This window comes from Chanos chanos, chromosome 12, assembly GCF_902362185.1.
Source record: "Chanos chanos chromosome 12, fChaCha1.1, whole genome shotgun sequence".
Classification (NCBI taxonomy): domain Eukaryota; kingdom Metazoa; phylum Chordata; class Actinopteri; order Gonorynchiformes; family Chanidae; genus Chanos; species Chanos chanos.
The window spans coordinates 22,856,087-22,877,925 of NC_044506.1; the positions used below are offsets into that span (position 1 = coordinate 22,856,087).

General features: G+C 38.5%; 1 protein-coding gene and 1 non-coding gene across 2 annotated transcripts; one reads left to right on the forward strand and one right to left on the reverse strand.

Annotated features, from left to right (window-relative positions):
• Positions 1–536: 536 nt before the first annotated feature.
• LOC115824891 (cytosolic phospholipase A2 gamma-like) lies at positions 537–19,979 on the forward strand. The gene is made up of 14 exons (XM_030788614.1): positions 537–562; positions 798–906; positions 1,402–1,544; positions 1,679–1,877; positions 3,781–3,886; positions 4,049–4,189; positions 4,425–4,490; positions 4,725–4,856; positions 4,965–5,099; positions 6,217–6,303; positions 6,455–6,609; positions 10,109–10,274; positions 10,898–11,052; positions 19,959–19,979. The coding sequence occupies exons 1-14, from the start codon at positions 537–539 to the stop codon at positions 19,977–19,979; spliced, it is 1,641 nt and encodes a 546-aa protein (XP_030644474.1).
• trnap-agg (transfer RNA proline (anticodon AGG)) lies at positions 14,503–14,574 on the reverse strand. Its single transcript has one exon. It is a non-coding gene; the product is annotated as a tRNA-Pro (tRNA).
• Positions 19,980–21,839: the final 1,860 nt, after the last annotated feature.

The window sequence follows — 21,839 nt, forward strand, 5'->3', positions numbered from 1 at the left end:
CGCACACGCACACACACATGCACGCACGCACGCACACACACATGCGGGCGCGCATGCACACACACACACACACACACACACACACACACACACACACACACACACACACACACACACAGTGTGTATAAAAGCCTCCATGCATGAAATCAAACTTGCATGTTCATGGGTGTATTTCAGCCTTCAAAACAAAGGTAAATATTGATTATGTTTTTAAACTTTTTTTTCAACTTTATAGACAGCTACTGTGACTCTGCTTTCTTTACTTTAATGTTCTGTTGTTCCACATTTTTACACACACACACACACAGAGAAACAGAAAACAGAAAAAAAGTGATGCATTATGTTATGGGCCACACATAACAGAGACACAGTTTGTGAGCCTATGTGCTCTGAACACAGGTGAAAGACTAAGAGACATATTGTGGCCATTTGAATATCACAGTAGTAGTAACTATATTACTGAGGCTGCTTCAGATTTATGTATCTACGATTCTGAGCAATCATATCTATTATTTATATATTTGTTTCTTCTACAGATGTCTCAGAGCAAACTTGGCCAAAGGTAAAACTTCATCAACAAGAATTTATGGTAACTGAATAAGTCATGAGAGTATTTTTTTTCCATTTGGTTTTTTTGGGGGGTTTTTTGTTTTGTTTTGTTTTGTTTTTAAGAGTTACAAACTGATACTTTTTTCCTCCTTTTTTCTCTACGAGTCACAGAACATATGTGTTTTTTTCAGTGTGTGTAAGAAAGAAAGAATTTTTGGATCTGTAATGTGTGTGTGCCTCCACAGCAGTGAAGTCAGGATTGGTCACTCTCTGAATGATGGAGAGAAGCAGCATATTACCAGCAGGAAAGAGACTGTTTTAAAATGCTTAAAGAGACAAGGCATCTACTGCAGTCCGGTAGGAACCTTCTGGTTTTTCCTTTAGTTCTAAATGGTAAGATGATGTCATGAGGCTTAACAACAATGGAACCCATATGTCATATGATATATAACCCATGTGACAAGCATTAAAGCATGAAGAGGGGTGGCTCAAGGTAGTATGTATGTGTGTATATTACATAGCACACACGCTTTGGTTACTTCACTGCTTCATTAACTTAATCACTCAGCTGCTACAGAGAAGGAGTGTCCCAAAGTGAATCCCACTGATTTTATAATTTGTCCAAGCTGATGGCAGATGATTCTTGTTTTTCCCAAACGAGAATGATTTTTATCCTGGTATATACTCACACAGTCTAAAACCTCATCACGATGAGTAGATTTTAACCAAGTGAGTGGACACACAAACGTAATGAGGGTGTTTGCATTTGACAGTTGTCCTTCCATTAAAGGACACAGACTAAGTTGACTTACAGGAATTGTGCATCTTTTTGTTGCATGTGACCCCTTGAAGAGCACGGTACCCAAAATTGCACTGCTGGGCTCTGGGGGAGGTGAACGGGCCATGGTGGGATTACTGGGATCACTGGTTCAGCTGGAGAAATGTGATCTACTGGACTGCATGCTGTATCTGAGTGGAGTCTCAGGATCCACATGGTACTGTCCACACACACACATATACTGAGCAACTATGCCAAATGTATTGAAGCAACTTATTTATAGTATGGCACCATAAGAATAATTTTGTATGTGGCTTACTGAGCTCTTTTTGGTATGGATATGGTGTATAGGTGCATGACTTCTTTATACAAAGAATCAAACTGGTCCCGTAAACTGGAGGCTATACAGAATGCCTTCATTAAAAGGCTGGATAGAAGTGGCGTCAGCCTGTGGGGGCAGGTATTTAAGTTACTGGAATACTTCAAAAAGGACAACTGCTCGGCAACTGACACCTGGGCCGCAATCATTGTCTCGAACGTTATGAGAGAGGTGAGCCTGTCAAGCCTAGAGCTCTTCCTGTTATTCGTCAACTGTAAGAAAAGCTGATAGACAACATGTGTTTTTCAGTCTGTATACATAAACCAGATAGAAGCCATAAGCTGTCCTTAACAACAGTTGCTATAGTCGGTATTATTAGTTCCAGCTAGTGTATTTCTGCTTTTTCTCTTTTTTGCAGCTGTAATAATATGATCAATAATAATAATGGTAATAATATGATCAATAATAATGATGCTAATATCAGCAACAACAACAGCAATAAGAATAAGAAAGAGAATAAGAATAAGAATAAAAATAAGTGGCACCACCAAACAGGAATGCACTAGCCATGTGACCTGGTAATGTCATCACACAACCTGGATTATATATATAATACAATATTATGTGCCCACTCTTAAAGTTTCTAAATACAAATTAGAGGATTCAGGCTGCATAAATACTGGATAATATAAAACGTCAATTTTATCTTAAATGGCTTAAATATCTTTAAGTCATTCAGAAGCATTACCATTGGCATGTAATAATCAAACCAAACAATCAGTTATATGAATCTAAAAAGCAAGCACAGTCTCAAAAGTAAAACCATCACTGCAAAAAAAACACAGACACACAGACAAAACCAAAAACCCTGTGAACCATACAGAGGCATGAAGTGCGTGAGGTAATAAATGAGGTATATAATAATAAATAGAGCACTGGTTACAAAAATAAATCAGGGAGAATCAAACCTAACATCAGGTAGCATGCAAGTGACTTCTCTCTCAAACCGACTTACAGCGGTGTAATTCATATGAGCGTGTAACATAAACTTTGGTGCAAGATAACTATTAGAAAGAAGCAGGACAGACACAAAAGTGACACCATAGTATGAGGGGGATAGGAACAGGAATAGGAAAAAGTATTTCCTGACTTGAAATACTAAGAAATAAAAATAACTATGCTGACAAGAAGATACACTATCTCTCTCTCTCTCTCTCTCTCTCTCTCTCTCTCTCTCTCTCTCTCTCTCTCTCACTCTCTCTCTCTCTCTCTCTCAGACTTCAACCAAAATAAGTAAAAAAGTAAACAGAATTCAGAGAGATTCCAATCATTCAGAGTGCAGCCAAATTTCTGTTCCACACACAACTCAATGTAAAAACATACTCTGTGAAATGTACAGGCAAGTTAAAAAAAATACACTGCTAATGTGCATATGAACAGAATGGAACATCCTACACATCCTGGTCTATTAAAAACATGACAGAACCATACAGAGGACAAAGAATAATTTTCAGAATGTGTTAACTACACACGCTGGTCCTGTCAGTCATTATGTCCATGAACCTTCCAAAAGCAAGGTACTTCGAAGCATACTGTCACAAACGTGATGCAGTGCCGACGCATGTGGGGATTAGCTCAGTTTATTTGAACAAAACATGATGAACAAAAGACTTCTTAGAACTTACAGGGTTCAAGATTACTGGCACACACTTCTGATGAAGACCACACTGACAACACAATTCCACACAGCTAAACAATCAAAAAGCATGTATTTTAAACTTTAATAATTTATAATGTAATAATTTATAATTTAATTTACACAAACAGAACAACGTCAGATTAATCACAAACGGGGACAACTAATGATTTGGTTACCAAGGTTAACTGATGTTTGCATAAACAAACCTAACACTGTATTATCATCTGCTCACATGTTTTTCTTCTATACATATCAACAAAATAAATATCAACCTGTAGTTTTTCCTGTGTATTTGATAACACATAACTGAAATCTTCCAGTATTTCTTTCATAGCATGTTGGAAGTATCACAGGATCAAGTGTTTCTCATGTATGTTCCTGAAACTGGTGTTATAGATGAAACTGTGTCCAAACCTTTATGAATTATCTCCACAGATTAATGAAGACACCATAACAGATCACAGAGACAATCACGGCAAAGACCCATATCCTGTCTACACTGTGATCGACAAACAGTGCAAATATGACAGACTATCCAAAGGTATGATGTCTGTTTGCATGTTATATTTTATGGGCCTGTTTCTGTGCATATATACCTCAGTACTTTATATCTCTCTCTGTGTTTTACATTGACATGTCTTATGTGTTTGTGTGTCTGTGTTTGACGTATAAGGGTAAAATTCTGACAGTGTTTTCTGTGCAGATGCCTGGTTTGAGATTACACCTCATGAAGCTGGATACTCCCTAACTGGTGCTTTTGTGGACTCAGTCTGCTTTGGAAATCAGTTTGAAAACGGAAAAATAATAAAAGAGCAGCCTGAGATTGACATGCTGTATCTGCAAGGTATATGTCACTGTGAGACAAGTAAAATTTCTTATTATTCTATTGTAATTTCATTGAAACTATGTACATACTACTTACATGACAAACGTGACTGCCATGTAGCATGGCTATCTCTTTGTTTTTCTCGTCCGTTTTTTTGTTTGTTTGTTTGTTTTTGTTGTTTTTTTTTTACCTAGTCTATGTGTTACTAAAAATATGGCAAATTTAACTTGAGTTTTTGTGGTATTTTCCATAGGACTCTGTGGAAGTGCCCTAGCTGACATGGAAGAGATACTAAAGCAAATCCGGGAGTGGACCAAACGTATTAATGTCTTATTTTTGTCATTCATTAATTCAGTCTAATTTTGGGTTTCATAGCTTCCTAAATAACTCATACTGTTCTGTCCTCAGGATTATTTCCTCTCAGTATATATTCAAAAATGAATTGGCTGTTCTAGAGACATCTCTCTCTCTCTCTCTCCCTCTCTCTCTCTCTCTCTTACCTCTCTTTTACAACACCCCCCCCCCCATCCCCCCCTCACCACTCCACACACAGACTTCATTAGCTATGAGCAGTACTCCTCCCCTGGCTGCCAAGTTCTCTTAACCCTACTGGAGCTGAACATTTGTGTTCTGAGAGATGAAGACCCCACAAGTCTGATTGCAACATTGAATGAACTGCTGAAGGGTACAGTTCACTCTTCAAAATCTTTTATACTTCAAATAATGTATTCATGTGAAAAGCCACATTCTGAGAGTAACAAATCCAACATTGAAGCTGTTGTCTCCTCCTCAGGGAGGCTGGATAAACATGGGAAGGAGATCTTTATCATGCTGCCAGCAGAAGAGAAACTGTCCAGGGAGAAAGTCAAGGATTACACCCTGACCATATGCCACTTGTTCTGGAATTGGTTTGGAGAAATGCGTGACAGTGAGTTTTTCAGACAACTATCCAAACAACAGTGTGTATTCTGTTTACAATTTGTCTTGCATCTTCCTCCATCTGTTGTGTTATCTTTTAATTGTTCCAATACAGATGTCCCTCTTATGTCGCTGCATTTTTAAAAATCGCAACAAAATGTTTAATATTCAATCTACCTAGAACTTTTGGACTGCATTTACACTGCCTGATAAAAGTGACGCAATTCCGATTTTTTTGTTTCCATGTGGCACAGATCGGATACATTTTATGTAAAGAGGAAAAAAGCACATGAGATTGGATATTCTCAGGTCCGTTTCAGGCTTCATTCATATGTGGAAATAAATCCAATATCAATCTGATGTCTGCCAGTGTGACTGTCATCTAAACAGACAAACTGGATATTCCCTGTAATTGCACATCATTGAAAATGCGACTTTTTCGGATTTTAATGACGTATAACGTTACTTGTTTACTTCCATTTCGGTAACCGAACCCTCTTGTACGCATGTGGGTCGTTTCACGTGTTAAGCAAGTGTAAGCATTTTTAAAAGTAGATGTAAACAGGCAGTCAAAAAAATCAGATATAGGCAAAAAACCAGAACTGGGCATCAAGACCTGCAGTGAAAACGCAGCCTTAGTCTGTTTGTTTGGGATACACAACTTGTTGCAGTGTAGGTTAGAATGTTAATAAAACCTGAATTTCGTTTTAAGCGGTCTTTGATTGGTAACCTGATTCTTAAACCTGTATGTAGTTACAGTAGCTTAACTGGGCAGTAATTTGTCTGTAGGCCCCATAACTGAAATCCTATGTTTAATCACTCTCATTCACAATTTTTTCTTCCAAAGCCCCTGTTATAAATGGAAAAATAACTAAACATTTCACTCTAGCCTGTGATTCAGCACTGTAACCACTAAGATTCCATCTCTGGAAAGTGACAAAATTCTCATCTACTATGCATGGCCTCTATTTAAGGCAGTGAAAATCACATTTAGAAAGGTGTATGCTTGCAGTCATGGGTAAGATATCCTTAAGCTTTACACACAGACCTTGTTCCCATGTTATTGCCTGTGCAAGTGCAAAGGTTATGGTTCATTTAGTGTTAACTTTATATGTCTACATGCACAGAGATATGGATGTCTGTTGTCCAGGCTACTGAAGATGTTCTGCAATGGACCTGGGGAACAACATACAACTTCCTCCATGGTTTGACAGGTAGGAAAATGATTAACCTGTCATTTCAGATCCCCTTGACAAAGTAAGTAAGACCATAAATTGTGGTAACTGTAGTATGTTGAAGATGTGCCCGTTGTGCCTTGGCCATGTGAAGATTTTACTTTTTATTTCATGTGATTATTAATGTCAGTGGAAGAGGTGCACCCCTCTGTTCTGAATGAGAAGGAGAGATATTATATAGACGCTGGACTGCTGATCAACTCTCCCTATTTCCCAATGCTGAGAAAGGAGAGAGACATCGATCTAATCATCTCCCTTGACTTCAGTGCTGGAGACCCCATGGAGGTAAGACACATAGAGATGAGGATATGAGAATACATATGAACACATATTTTTATGGTTCACAAAAGTGGCCAAGTATACAGTCAAGTCAAATATCAGGGACACCCCTGGTGAACATGAACAAAGTGGTCTTTAAAAAAAATAAAGTTATGTTTAATGACACAGTAGTATATTTTTACTATAATAGTTGTCCCAATAAGTTTGTCTTAATTTGTAATACAAACATTGTTAGTTCTGATAGAACTTATTAAAGTCTATCTCAGTCTTCAGAAAACTTTATTTACATGTACATGGGGCACTTTTTTTAATGGCTATTGTGGTGGGAATGAATAACCTGTCAGCTGCACTGTGCCTCCTTTTCATAAACTGCATCAGCATGGTGAGAAAAAGACAGAGAGCTGCACCTGCCCCTTTAGAACGAGGGCTTCAGAGAGAGGCTGGAGGAGTCAGACATTTCTCCTTCCACAGCACAACTCCTTAGCATTGGAGATTTTAAGACCTCTTGTCAATCTAGACATAGATGCTAGGTATATTTCCAAATCATAGGTCTGCTGTTCTGTTTACTGCGGTGAGAGGTGAAACATACCATTCAAAATTTGGATGCAGTGACAAGACACCTAATGAAGTCTGTAAGCAGGAACACAGACTAGATCCCTGTCCTGGGGGGTGTTCCAGAAAGCGCATTTAGTGAAAACTCTGAGTTAGTTAACTCAGAACAAGTAGTAAACCTCCTAATAGAAGAGCCTCATGGCTTTGTTTTGCTAGGAGAATGAAGCCATAGGACTCCTCTATTAGTTAACTCTCTCTGAGTTAACTAACTCAGACTTTTCACTAAACCTGGAATAGACTTTCACTTTCTGGAATAGCCCCCTGGTGATGGGTCTCTTGTAGCTATTAGCTATATGCTCTGCTGTCGGTGTGCTGTCAGGCCTAAGTATATAAATAAGATTTACACTAATCTGACTGAACTCCTGGGGTAATGGAGCAGAGAGGTTTAAACGACACTATCAAACTTGTCATGGTCTCAGGGTGTATCAAGCTTTCAGTCTCTCTCTCCCTGTTACCACACAGAGCCAATCTCCAGTTGATTTCTGCATTTTCTTAGTATCTTTAACAGATTAGGCTCCATGTAAGTAATCTTAGCAAATCAGTTGTTATCGAAAGCCCTTCAGACACCTATACTTCACTAAAACAAAACAAAGGAGCCCAAGATTAGAAAGCAACAGCATCACTCAACATTTATAACCAAAGATTGATACACAGAAAGGCAAACAGAAAGTAGGGAGGCTAAACCAGAGCAAAAGTCTAACAAGGCCAACAAGGCTAGCAAGGTAAACAAGGCCTAGTTTAGTACTATCAATCAGTGAAAGACTTCCGCAGAGGCTCATGAAAACACAGGCGTTAAAACAATAATTAGATCACAAGGTGATTGTCTGATCAGGTGATACTGGGCTCTGATTGACCACGAGACAGCGAGGTAGTGAGAGAGTTGTGATGGATGCAGTCATAGAAAGTAATACTGTATATCTCACGTGTTGGAATATGGACTTTAAAGAAATATATAGTTTTACTGTGATGACTTTTTATTCTCATTATTTTTACCTTCAGTTTGCCTACACTGTAAAAAAATGTCACGTAGATCAACAGTAAAATACCAACAGCAAGGTTGCCAGTAGTTTACTGTTAAATTTGCAGTTCTCCTACTGGGATCTACTTTACAGTATGTCAAGGTAATAATGTACTGTACTATGTACTGAATGTACTATGTACTGAATTACAGTGCATCGCTGTGATTTCAGATGTGCTTGGTTTAACAGTAGACTACTGGCAGCAGGGTTGCCAGTACATAACCGTTTTTTGTTCAGTTTCCACACTGTAAAGTTAATTTACAGTTTATTACTGTTACAATACCCTGTACTAAAACACAGTATAGTGTTGTGTTTTACTGAATTTACAGTATACTACTGGCAGCAGGGTAGCCAGTATAATATTGTTTTGTTTGTTTGTTTTACATTAACAATGGAATTTTACTATAATCCCAAATACTGTACCATGTAGTCATTTTTGTAAATTAAGCATATTACTGGCAGTATTGTGTCACGCTGGTGGAGTGGTGCTGGACCAAAGCGCAAGACACGAAGGTTGTGGTGACAAAAGGAGGACTTTACAAAATGAAGATCAAAATAAAGGTGCAAACTGGAACAAAACCAATAACACAAAGGTGCAGCCTAACAGTGTGCAAACTAACACAAACAACGATAGACAAAGGACAAGGCAAACACTAAGGCTTAAATACAGAGGGAGAACTAAACAGGGCAAAACATGATTGGTACAAATTAACAAGGTTAATAAATGAGACAAACAGGAACAGGTGAGGGGCAGAGACAGACACAGAACAGGAGCACAAAGACATGTCAAACTAAAAGTCCAAAATGAGGTGCAGGCTGTGACATATTGATGACAGCCAAGTACTCTGAATTAAGCACTGCCTTTACTGTAACCTTTACTAGCAATTTTAACGTGATATTCTATACAACATTTTTTATTGCTGCATTTTAGTTAACTAAATCATGGAAAACATTCTATGGAAAACAAGAGACTTAGAAAATATAAAATCAATTATGTAACCCAACATTTATTTAAAAAAGGCAGCACCAACTAAAATACTTAAATTGTTGATAGAAACAGGTTTTTTCCATTACAGTTGGAAATTTCAGGTATGTATAGCAGAACATGGCAGTTATCCATTCTGTCATCAAACGTGATAACACTAATCAATTTTTAAATTAACCTGGGGCAATGATACATCTTGCCACTGTGAATGTCGCTAAAATCGGCCTTACCTACAAAATAACAATAAAAAAGTTTAACGTTACTGCTGCACTCTCCAGTCACAGCATGGCAAGAGGACAGCATGAGAGCGCTGCAAGCTAGCTTAGTTATGTTCCCGGGTCAGTCAGAGTTCGTTTAAAGATGACAACAGGAAGCAAACATCGCCAGACAGATAAAATGTATTTCAACTTCGTATGATTTGCTCTTAAAGTGAAGGATTCAGATGGATAATTCGCAAAAAGAAAAAGTCCAGAGTTGGCTTCACGACTTTGTGTTCAGCGTGACTCCTCTAGAAATACAGTAGCATTCTGTATTTGTGGGGCCTCTGCTGTTGGTTTTGACATTACCCCCAGATTGCAATGCTATTCATAGTATGATGCAGTATTTTGTGAGAAAAGGCAAGCTGCCCATAAATATTGCCCAGAATGCATTGTTTTCTACAGTATGGTACCGTTTCAATGGGAAACAGTATGTTACTGTCAGAATTTGGCTGTTTTCTTACAGCATTTTGTTACAGTGTATAAAAAAAGGTGTTGCAAATACCAAGTATCTTTTCTCTGCTCACTCCCACAACTGGATGTTATTTATTTTCTTTATTTTTTGCATAGAACTTTGCTTTAACTCTCTTCCGTTTGTCATGAATGTAAACACATGTTCTGTTTATCTATAGACAGTGCTAAGAACTGCTGATATGAGCAAGGCCTTGAAGATCCCTTTTCCAGAGGTGAAACTGCCGGATGATACTTCTGAGCCAGACGACTTTTACGTTTTTGAAGGTCACACAAAAGCTCCAACTGTGATCCACATCCCCCTTTTCAACAAAGTCAACTGTGATGGTAATAAGCTGAATCCATTTTAAATTTACATAATTACTTACACCTCTCTCCCTGTCATGTGCTGTGTGGGTCACAGACTACCACATGTCTCCACTGATACATGTGGAGTCACTGACCACTTCTTCTTCACAAGACTGCAAAGGGCTTCTCTAGGAGGCTGTAGTGTGTATTGAGGTTCATGTTATGCTTCCCAGATCTGGTATGCGATCACTGCCAATCAGGTCCCCAAATTAATCAACAGGAGCCACTAAAGTGACAGGGATTTGATCCCCCACTGGCTTCCTAGTTGTGAACACCACCAAATGTGTTTATATGGACACTCAGCCAAGCTGACAGCACAACAGAGATCTCAAATTAAATGCGGGATTCTGCAGTGGTTGGCTAGTATCTTTTCTGAAGTACTAAGATTTTTGTGTTTTATCTTTACAACGCAGTACACAGTTGAATGTATTATGTTCCACTACAGTTTCCATAATGCTCCTCTAAAAGTGTGACTACCAACATCCTGTTTACCTGCTGATCATGTCGAAAACATGATTCAATATACAAATAAGAACACAAATAAATATCCACAACTATCTTTTCTCCTTACAAAAAACATTTCTTGCATCCCTCTTTTTCAGGTCAAATAAAGGAGTGGGCAGAAAGATTTAAAACTTTTCAAGGGCCCTACACCCATGACATGACCATCGACCTGATTAAGAAAGCGGGCGAGAATGTGCTAAACACCAAGGAAAAAATACTGAAACAGATTGTGAAGCTTGTTGAGCAAAAGGAAGCCAAAATGCACTAGAGTGAAGCTCTCTTATAGTTTATTATAGGCTTAAATAGTGTGCACACTGCAGTAATTCATGAAAATCATTGATGCCACGTCATATTTTCTTCCATAAAGTTAGTTCCTAGATTTTTAATTATTTTGCCACTTTTGGGAATATTAATTATAATCAGTTTGTTGGTACATTATGTCCATTTTCTTGTTTAATACCAATATACCTGATTTACATGGTACACCTACTTTTCATTTAATCATAAATACATAATCTTGGCAACTTGTGGTTTTCAAAACTTGGGAATGGAATCTGTATGCTGAACTGATATTTTACTCACTGGTAGTCAATGCTGTGCTAGCATCAGGTGTTTCTTTAAAAGAGTGTTCCAGTAATAAGCCATCGGATGTTCCTGGGAATGATTTATTTTAGAATTTCAGCTGTCATTTCTTATGTGCATTGTTGGTTAATTACTTAAAATTCAAGGCAGAAATTTCAGTTAAATGTATGCACCTACTATGTCTTTTTTTTCTAAGGGAATTAATACAAGAATTTGCAGCTTTTTGATTTAAAAGGAAAGTTACAAATTAAAAAGAAAATCATGTACTCATCTTGGATGCCCAGCTTGAAACATTTAAAGGTGATACAACAACAAACATAATCAAATCACAGCTGTAAGTATGTGTTACGTCCCCGGTGGAGTGTGGTGTCTAGGGGTATGTAGGGGAACGTAGCATAACGGACCCACCACCTGTGCTGGTTTCGGGACGGTGTGATGAGGGAGGAAAAACACGGACATGGGGAATAGTACAAATGAAAGTGCACGATATATTTGGAATATTAAGGAAGTGATATTTACAAAAGTATTTACAAACACAAACAAAGGTGGGAGAGGACGTAGACGGTGCCAAAGAAACGAAACTAGTAAAACAAAAACCACCCTGAACTACACCGGAAAACACACACTGAGCTACAAAACAAAAAGCTGGCAGAGCCAAAGGAAACCTGACTACACTAACTAGTAACCGAAATACAAAAGTGGCACCCGCCTCTAACCTATCCTTAAACAGCGTGAACACTACCGCGGGGATCCCCTTCCTTACCTGTCCTGCTCCCCGCGATAACCAAAACACCATATCCAGAGCGCAATCCACAAACAAAGTCACTTAAAGAGAATACAGGGTCGAACACAGAATGGCAAGTTTGTAACAATAATGGCAAAAAAACACACGAAAGGCAAAATGCAACGACGAGATCGAAATCTACAGCACAGCGCATCCAGTGTCGTTTAAATGTTGGCGCTCCGCGTCTGGTTGGCTACAACACGAGAGGCACTCCCTCCCTGGTTGGTCGAACGGGAGAGAGAGGGGCACAACATCAGGCCAGATGGTATTGCCAGCCCGCCACCGCTGGGCACCTGTGGAGAGAGAGAGAGAGAGAGAGAGAGAGAGAGAGAGAGAGAGAGAGAGAGAGAGAGAGAGAGAGAGAGAGAGAGAGAGAGAGACGCACACAAACAAAACACACAGTGCGCCGCACATAACAGTATGGAATTAGTGTTACAAGGTATCACAAAGAAGACATGAATAATAAACCAATACAGTCCTCAAATACAAATAATGAACTAATCAAACTGATAGCTCAGAAAATGCTCAGAGGCAAGCAATTTCCAGAATCACTTTAAGGAAATATCTGGGATCACTGAGTCATTGATTTAGTTCTTTCATGTCCTACATATGGTTCAAAAATATTTAAATTAGGATTATACATTTCTCACAGGGTAATCTCCAGCAGATATCTGAATTTGTGCCTCTCTTTTCCAGCTGTTAAATGCTTTACTGTGAATGTCTAATACATGGAAAACTGAAATGATTTTCACTATAACAACTGAATTCTTGGTGAACCATGGGCAGTATGTGCTTGTTTGTCTTTCAAGTTTCAAGTTTTAAGTTCATTTAGATCCCAGCATCACTGTTTAAAGTCTCAAAGGGCTTTACCTGCCCACAACAAACAAAACAGGATGCCACCCCCTCAGTTAATCCTCATAACGGGCAAGAAAAAACTCCCCAAAAACCCAGGTGTAACAGGAAAAAAATGGGAGAAATCTTGAGAAGGACCACAGAGAGAGGAGACCCCTTCTTGGCCACTCAGGTGTCCAATAGGTGTCAAGTGGGCAACTACATGTAATGCAATAATAATGTAAAAAATAAATATATATATATATATATATATATATATATATATATATATATATATATATATATATATATATAGGATGTGACATATGGAGAGTTCCGTCTTTTCCAAGTTACCTAAGCAGAAACCCCAGTGAAATGTTAAAGTAAGAAATGTGCCATTATTAGTGCATTATTATATAATGGATATTTTTTAAGGTTTTTTTTTTTTGTTTTATTTCTTTTTGTTGTATTTTCATTGATTATCACTTCTAACAACTTTGTATGTTGTTACTTGTGGTGTCTCATAAACACACACACATAGAAGGTTTGCAAATTTGATATTACATAATATAAAACATTCGCTGTTCACCCTCTGCAGAGCTTAAACTCATAATTTTGGGAATAAGAGTCAAATGCTCTACCAGTTGAGTTAAGCAGTTGGGTGTGAAGTTGTACAGAGGGAATCTGCATTGGGAGATTGCTGCAATGTGGTCAGTTAGGGTCAGCTGGTCATGTATCATCACCCCTAGGTTTCTGGTGAACTTCCATGGTAATAGTCAAGATCAGCTGAATGGAGATGTTGTGATGAATGGAAGGACTGGCAGGGATGATAAAGAGTTCCATTTGGACAGGCTGAGTTGGAGGTGTCATTCTTTCATCCAGGCTGCAATGTCAGTGAGACATGCAGATTGCTGAGATAGCACTTTCCTTGAGGAACTCCAGTTTTTGGCAGGTGTGCTTTGGATACTGCACCTCTCCACGATATCCTGTAGGATCTTCCTGAGAACTAGGGCTCAAATCATCTAAATACCGTCCCCCTGATGCTGAGGTCAGAGGGGGTGGGCAGGAGACTCTGGTGATTGTGTCGAAGGCTGCGGACAGGACAAGTAAAATTAGTACTGACAACTTGGAGGCTGTCCTTGCCTCCTGCAGGTTGTGCATAACCATCAGCGGAGCAGTCTCAGTGGAATGACTTCTCTTGAAGCCAGAGTGCATGAGATCCAGCAGATTATTCAGTATCAGCAAACGATTAATCTGGTTAAAGACAGCCTGCTCTAGAGTTAGACAGAAATGGGAGGAGAGAAACACAATCACCATGGTTTTATTATGACAGTAACCATAAATTCTTCATCATTAATCAACTGGAGAAGTTGGAAGAGGTTATTAATTTCAGTTCTGAATATTCAGAAGCTATTCAGCCATGATTCTCCAGATGGTGTATCTGCTTGCATTTCTAGCATTACAAATGCACCCAGCTGAATTATACTAACACACCGTAAAACAAGCGGGCTCGTCCGGGATTTGAACCCGGGACCTCTCGCACCCTAAGCGAGAATCATACCCCTAGACCAACGAGCCATACAACACAGTGTCCTCTGGACAGAAGGAGCTGCTAAGTCAAACTCCATCAATCACTTGCTTCTCACAACCTCATCCATGCATAATCTGTCAATCAACTAACACCCCATCATAACACACTATCATCCTGGTGCCAGTCCTGCTCATGCAAATGACACCTCTTTGACTATGTGATTGTAAGTAGGACAGATTACAAAGATATTCACATCACGTGTCATGATCAACTGCTGGACGGACCACAGCTGCATACATTCAGTGATGACTCACAGCAGCCCAGAAAGGCAGAGAGCGAAAAGTTCAATTATCCACAAATTAGAACATCGTGTGGGTATAACAAATGGTACAGTTCAGTAAAGAGAAATAATACTATAACGAAATGACACTGATAATCATATACCCTATTTAGGCAACTGGTGTTGATTATTCTGTGAATTGTTAATTTTGTTGTTAATCAAGGCAAATTAGCGGGAACAGGTGAAAACTAATGATAGATTTAAAGGTGAGGTTTGGGCTTCCCCTGTTTCCGGCTCACCAGACGCCACTACGATGATGTTCCACAAAGAAACTGGTGAATGTTAGCCAGAGACCCTCCATGGCTTTTTGGCACAGTGTGATGAGACCCCACAGGACAGACAAGTATACTGGCAGTCACTGGTGGACATTGATGATGATGGGTTTGTGTGTCTTCAGTACCAGAAAATCACATGTAGTGTATTCCATCAGCTGGGACTCACACAATAAATCAGCATCATTATTTTTGATGTTGAAAATTTGTTGACCCCCTGTTGACTTTGTTTAGTATCATCTTACTGCAGAATGATAATGGATCGCTGTTTTCCCTAAGACTAATCACACACCAGTTCCATCATTACATAATAAAATGATTATCCAATCACAATTCCTTATACACCCTTTTTCACACTGATAATACCATTTATGTACAATTCAGTGCAATGAGACAAGAAAAGAAAAATGTTTATTTGTGCATTTATTTGTGGAAGAGGAATAAGGAGGGGGTGAAACACTAAACATTAACAGCAGGATTACATCCATGACAAAAAAAAAAGATTTAAAAAAAATGGATTAATAGTAAAAATAATTATTAGCAAGGATAAGATTACTTTTTACCTCATTTATCCTCCACTTATCCTCCAAGCCTTTCCTTGCATTTTATTGCTGATATATCCTTAAGTTTCATGGCTGACATGTATGTTATTTTTCATACTGCTTATATACAAATGTGAACAAACAGATGCAGCTGGTGTCTTCCTGCAGGTAAATGTGTTGGCTCACTTCTGTTTCACGCTTTGTGATCTTATCTGAGATGACGTAAGAAGAGTGTACATTTATGACTGGAAGTGAAATATTGACTTTGAAAACCAACCTTTTTGCATGTACAGTTCTATGTAGCCTGTGTTGTGAAGACTGATTATACTCTGAGTATAATAGTGAGTATAATATACTGATTTTATTATACTGTAATCAAGTAAAACCTTATTACTCCCTGAACAAAAAGGTTTTGAAAATAGATGTGAGCTCATTCCACTGCATTTACCTACCAGACTTTTGCAGCTGAACAACATTATCACAATAACACTCAGTTAACTGTAGAAACTACCTGTCATCATTCCCCAGTTGTTTTGTCATCATTCTGCTCTTGCTAAACTGTTCCATACCATAGTGACCCGTGTCTCACAGGAGATTGCACTGCACACTCACTTTTCTTTTGTTTTGTTTTGTTTTACTTTGTTTTTGCTTTTTTTCCCCCCTTGTGGTTATCTTCAGGTGACTTCCATTTGACACAAGATGAAACAGATTTTTGGGTAAAAATTTAACAAAAGGTTCAGAATTATTGTTTTGTAAGCTGCCACCAGAATCCAGCACAAAGTGCAGAAAAAATGGAAGAAGCTTCTTCTTCTAGGGTAGCTTGCTAACCTAACCACGACAAGGGCAATATTCAACAGAATACTTTGTTGAGAGCACAGCTTGCAGATCACACAGCACCGAGAGATACATATTACTGTGTCAGGTAAAGGCAATGACAGTAACACAAGAACTTACTACTACACACACAGTCGCAATGCATGCTGGGAAATGCCCTGCTCTCCCCAGTGCTGCTACCTTATAAATAATCTCAAAAACCTTAATTTCACTGTCTGCTAGAGCTGCTTGACCCAAATTTTCTCTTCTTTTTACTTTTAGCAGAAGTTACTGCTAGGGAGTAATTTTCTTAGTCATCCTGGGATCAATGCTGGCAAGGAGATAGCTTTCAGATTTCAGAATAGTTAGGATGTATCAAGAAAGCATTTTGTTGTCAGACAAAGATGGTAGTGGCACAGGTATATTATATTCCTTACATACAGATGTTTTCAATTTTCTCCATCAGAATTAAATTTTCAAATTGTAAACATGTAATTGTCACCTTCTATAGACTCACCATGGGAAATATGCACCTACACTTCTGTTTTCAAATTTTACTTCAATGTCTTAGCCACTCTTACAATGATAAGGTATCAAATTGAAAAAGGACTGAATGCAGACTGTTACATGCTGACATTTTGAGACTGAATTATGGTCAGTTATTTACAGCGCAATCAAACATTGATGAAAGTGACTACAACTTTTGAAATTTCATTAGACATTGTGAGTACATAAAGAAAAGCACTGACAACTGTCTATAAACTTCAAACTGTAATATTTATTCAGAGACGACAGGTAAAGTCAAAGAAAACAGATCAGAAATGCCTTTGACATGATGTGAGGCATAGGTTCGACAACATGAATGACCACAAAACGACGACAAGAACGAAAGAATACAGTACCTATGAAAAGTAACAGTTTAATAAAAATAAGCGAGTGAGCACCAGCAAACCTATTTATAAATTCTGTGTGTGTGTGTGTGTGTGTTTTCTTATATGCATCCACACTAAGTGGATACGGTGCATAAAATGTGGGCATGTATTTCAGACAGTGTTTGAAGTGCAGCAAGTGTTTGACTGTGACATGTAACAGAACTGTGTGAATGTGACATTAACTGTTTGTGTTAAAAAAATATATATATATTTGCACTTGTATTCTGGAGCTTTAATAGAGAGGGTTGTTTTCAGATTTCCATATGGGCCCTTTCCCAAGTCTCAGCTGGTTCTGCTTTCCAAATGGGCATGGCAGTTTATGATTGGCCTTCATCACCACGGCAACGGTACAGGAGTCCGGTTTACGTATGGCGTCACACCATACAGGCTGTGGACCACTACAGAGCAGAAAGAGAGATGACTGTAAGGTAGTTGTGTGTGTGTGTGTGTGTGTGTGTGTGTGTGTGTGTGTGTGTGTAATCAAGCTGGTATGCTTGCATGCTGCTTGCCATTGAAACTTACTTTTCACAGCAGCCCACTCCGAAGGGCTCTAGACACACACACTGGAAACAGTCTTCTGTCACCCAGCTCTCCCCGATGTTGAACAGCTGATTCTGATACTCACAGCTGGCTACTCACAGACACACAGAAAACACAGCCACAGACTCTGTGATGGACAGTTTGTGTTTGACAGCTCCTCTCAAATTAGTTTTCTCCCAGCACCTCAGAACTGATCAGTGAAACTAAAATTAGGCTGTCATGTGATCAGTATTCTGATTGTAAAGACATGTCAAGATTCAAATACATAAGCCACAAATTAGTAAACACAAGCTTTTATTTTTTCATTACTGCACACTTGTATTCTTCATGTTCACTCACTGAGACATCCAAATACTTATTCATGGATAAACATATGTCTCCCTATAAAGCATAATTTCACCTTGTAACCAGCTGTGTCTCACCTTTACTTTATTGTAATAGCAGTCTGCCCACACAGGGTTTACAGGGTATTTGTAACAGTTAAACAGCTTATAAGATGTGATTCAACCATTTGTATATACAAATATATATAAAACATTAGTTGAACTTTAGAATGTTCAACAAGATTAATGAAATGGTGTACTAATTATTTGTTGAATCTGTACACACACACACACACACACACACACACACTCATGAATATATGTATAAACTCATTGAACATTTGTCTAGTAAAGGTTGACTCTAACCCTAACCCTAACCCTAAGTGTAGTTCATGTTCAACTAAATTATTCTGAGAATATGATGTAGGTATGCTCATGAATTGTCACATATACTCTACAAACACTCTGTGGGCAGACTATACAATACACTGACCATGGGACAGAAAGACACTCAGAGAGCACAGCACAGCACAGCCAAGAGTCCCTCATGTCTACATGTGATGTGTACATATTTAAAAAATTTTATTCAGCTTTATTTTTCTATTTTTTATTTTAGATACTTCATTAATTCCTGAAGGGAAATCAGGTCTCTAGATTTTAACCCATCTGGGCCAGTGAACACACACACACACACACACACTCACACACACACACTGTGAGCAATTAGCAAACACACACACACACCCTAGGAGAGACTGAGCACACATACCCGGAGCAGTGGGCATCCGCATAGCCGCAGTGCCCCGGGAACACTTGGGGATTAAGTAAGGTTCAGACTACATAACTTAAAAATTCTAAAATTGAGGCACACACAATATTTTGAATAGGATGTGATAGTGGCCGCCATCTGGAACTTTAACCATTAAGTAGCCTGTTTGTGATATTCTGCCATTAAGCTAGCAAGCTATACCGGTAGCTATACTGGATTCCTCTCACGCTCTGATTGGCTGTTGCTCATCACTGTTGTAGGATCTTGTCATAGACCACTTAAAACCACAAGACCAGCTCTGATTTACTGCCGATAATTTCAAACGTTTGAAAATATCAGGGCGTCTGTGATGGCTCAAAGACTGGGTCAGAACATGTCTCTGAACTGCTCAGACTTCGCTGGTGGGCACAAGCAGCTATTTGGCTCTGACTGGGTCTTTTTGTCCCAAATTTTTGTCCCAAATCAGAGTTAAAATCGTGTAGTCTGAACCTGGCTTTAGGTGCCTTGCTGAAGGACACTTCAGCCATGCATCCTGAGGGAGGGGAGGGGAAATGTCTGTGCTAATCAGAGTTCTTCACTGTTGAACATACACAGGAATACAATGGCAGGAAGGCTGAGCACAGAATAAACAGGCTCAGAAAACAGATAAAAGAAAACAGGGCTACAGACTGACTGCGTTACACAGACTAACAAATAAGTACAGAGCTTCTAGGAACAGAGCTCTGTACAACAAGATCCAGAGACAGAGTTGCACTTGGTGAACATACGAATTCTCAAAGCACTAATGAAAAACCAGGGGTATTTAAACAAACAGAAATCTAGGCTTAATGAACAGAGACAGGTGAAAAAAACTGACTGAATGATTAAGTGGTTGAACCAAGGCAAGCAGAACACTAAAAGACCAGTAAATTGGGGAAGTAAGGACAAAGCCTCACATACAATTTAACCATGTAACCGTGCTGACTCCCCATTAAGCAGGTTAACATTTTTAACTATTTTTTAAAAGTAAATTAAATTTAAATTTGGGATGAAAATTTGATATTCGGTCATAATATAAATATGACTTAATGACAAAAGAACAAGGAATAAACAGCAAAGGAATCATCATTTAGTTTTAAGGCCAAAATATTTACTTGTGTAATTAATATGATTAAAACAGATTTGCACTGCAAATTACACACTTTGCATTTTGTTGATATCTGGAAAACCTTAAACATTCCTTTTTCCATAAGATGAGGGTCCTGCTATCTTAGGTTCATGTAATAACTGAAACATTGAACCAGTTGTCTCATGTTTTGTTTCGCAGCTTTGTGCCTCATGTTCTTTCATCACTTGAGTGAAAGGTCACACGTCACCTTCTGCATTTTACCTTGAGGTCAAAGGTCATGTACTGCTGCTCTCTTTGTTACGTCACAAGAGAACTCTGATGCCTTTGGTACATCAGTGTGTGTGTGTGTGTGTGTGTGTCACTGTGTGCGTGTGTTTGTGTAGTTTTCACAGCAGTGATTCCTACAAAATGGAATGCAAGAACAAGAAAAAGTAAGAGTGAAGAGAATCTTGCAATGCACCACATTTTAATTATGTCTTTTAAATAGCTTATTTACCACTGAAATAAGAAACATATGAAATTTACAGGAAGATTAGAGCAATTCTGTATATACAGACTCCTCTGAGAGCAAATTTCCCAAATTCACCATTTGTACTGCTGCTTTTTTTTCTGCCCTTTAAATTACAGTGGCTCCCCTTGACATTTCTTTTCATGCTGTCTGTCCTTCCTCTTTGTGTTCAACTAAATATATTTCAAATTTAACTACTACTGCTACTACCACCACCACCACCAACAACAACAACAACAGCAACAACAACAACAACAACAACAACAACAACAACAACAACAACAACAACAACAACAAAGTGAGGGCGAAATTACTCAAATCTTATCATGGTAGACAAAATTGTGCCAGTATACGGTAAACAAAATTATACTAGTGTTTAACCATTACTCATTCATCTTAGGGTCTGGTATTTGCATACTGCCACTGATGTATTTCTCCTACATCAAAATGGTAAGAGTTACCTTATTATTTACCCTTTAAACTGACCTGGGTAATTAAGGTCTGCCAGGGCAATGGGTCTACTGTCTATTGTTTCACTTGACTGATTATTGAAAATATCTAATGAGGATGGAAAATTCTGTCTCATTAAATAAGTAAAACTTTCATTTCTGTTGGTTAGACATCTGGCTGCTAGGGACACAAGGTCGGTTGATTTGGTGTTTCCAGCTGGATGTAATATATGGTAATTTATTGGCCTACGCTTACAGTTTTGTATGTATGTAAAACCAAGTGTTTATAGACTAGTTAGACCACTGAAATGATCCACATTGTTTATGCTTCACTGAGGCACAATCAACAGCTTTTTAATACAATGTTAACATAACTATTTGTTTTGGTTTGGGGATAAATGTGGAATAATTTAAACACGTACTGCTACATTTGTTAAGCAAATTGTTAAATGATCTCATTGTCTTTATCTGCTGATACCTGGGGGGTATTTCAGGAAGCGGGTTTAACAAACTCTGAGTTTAATTCTGAACTCTGAGTTGAAGAACCCTGAGATGGGAAACTCTGAGTTTTCGGTTCCAGAAAAGCTGATCTGAGTTGGTTCGATCAACTCTGAGTATGTTAACTCCGAGTTAAGCGCGTGCATGACAATTATAAAAAGCCATCATCAATGGAGCTCCGATACTACGATTCACCATGGCAACCGGCGAAAACAAAA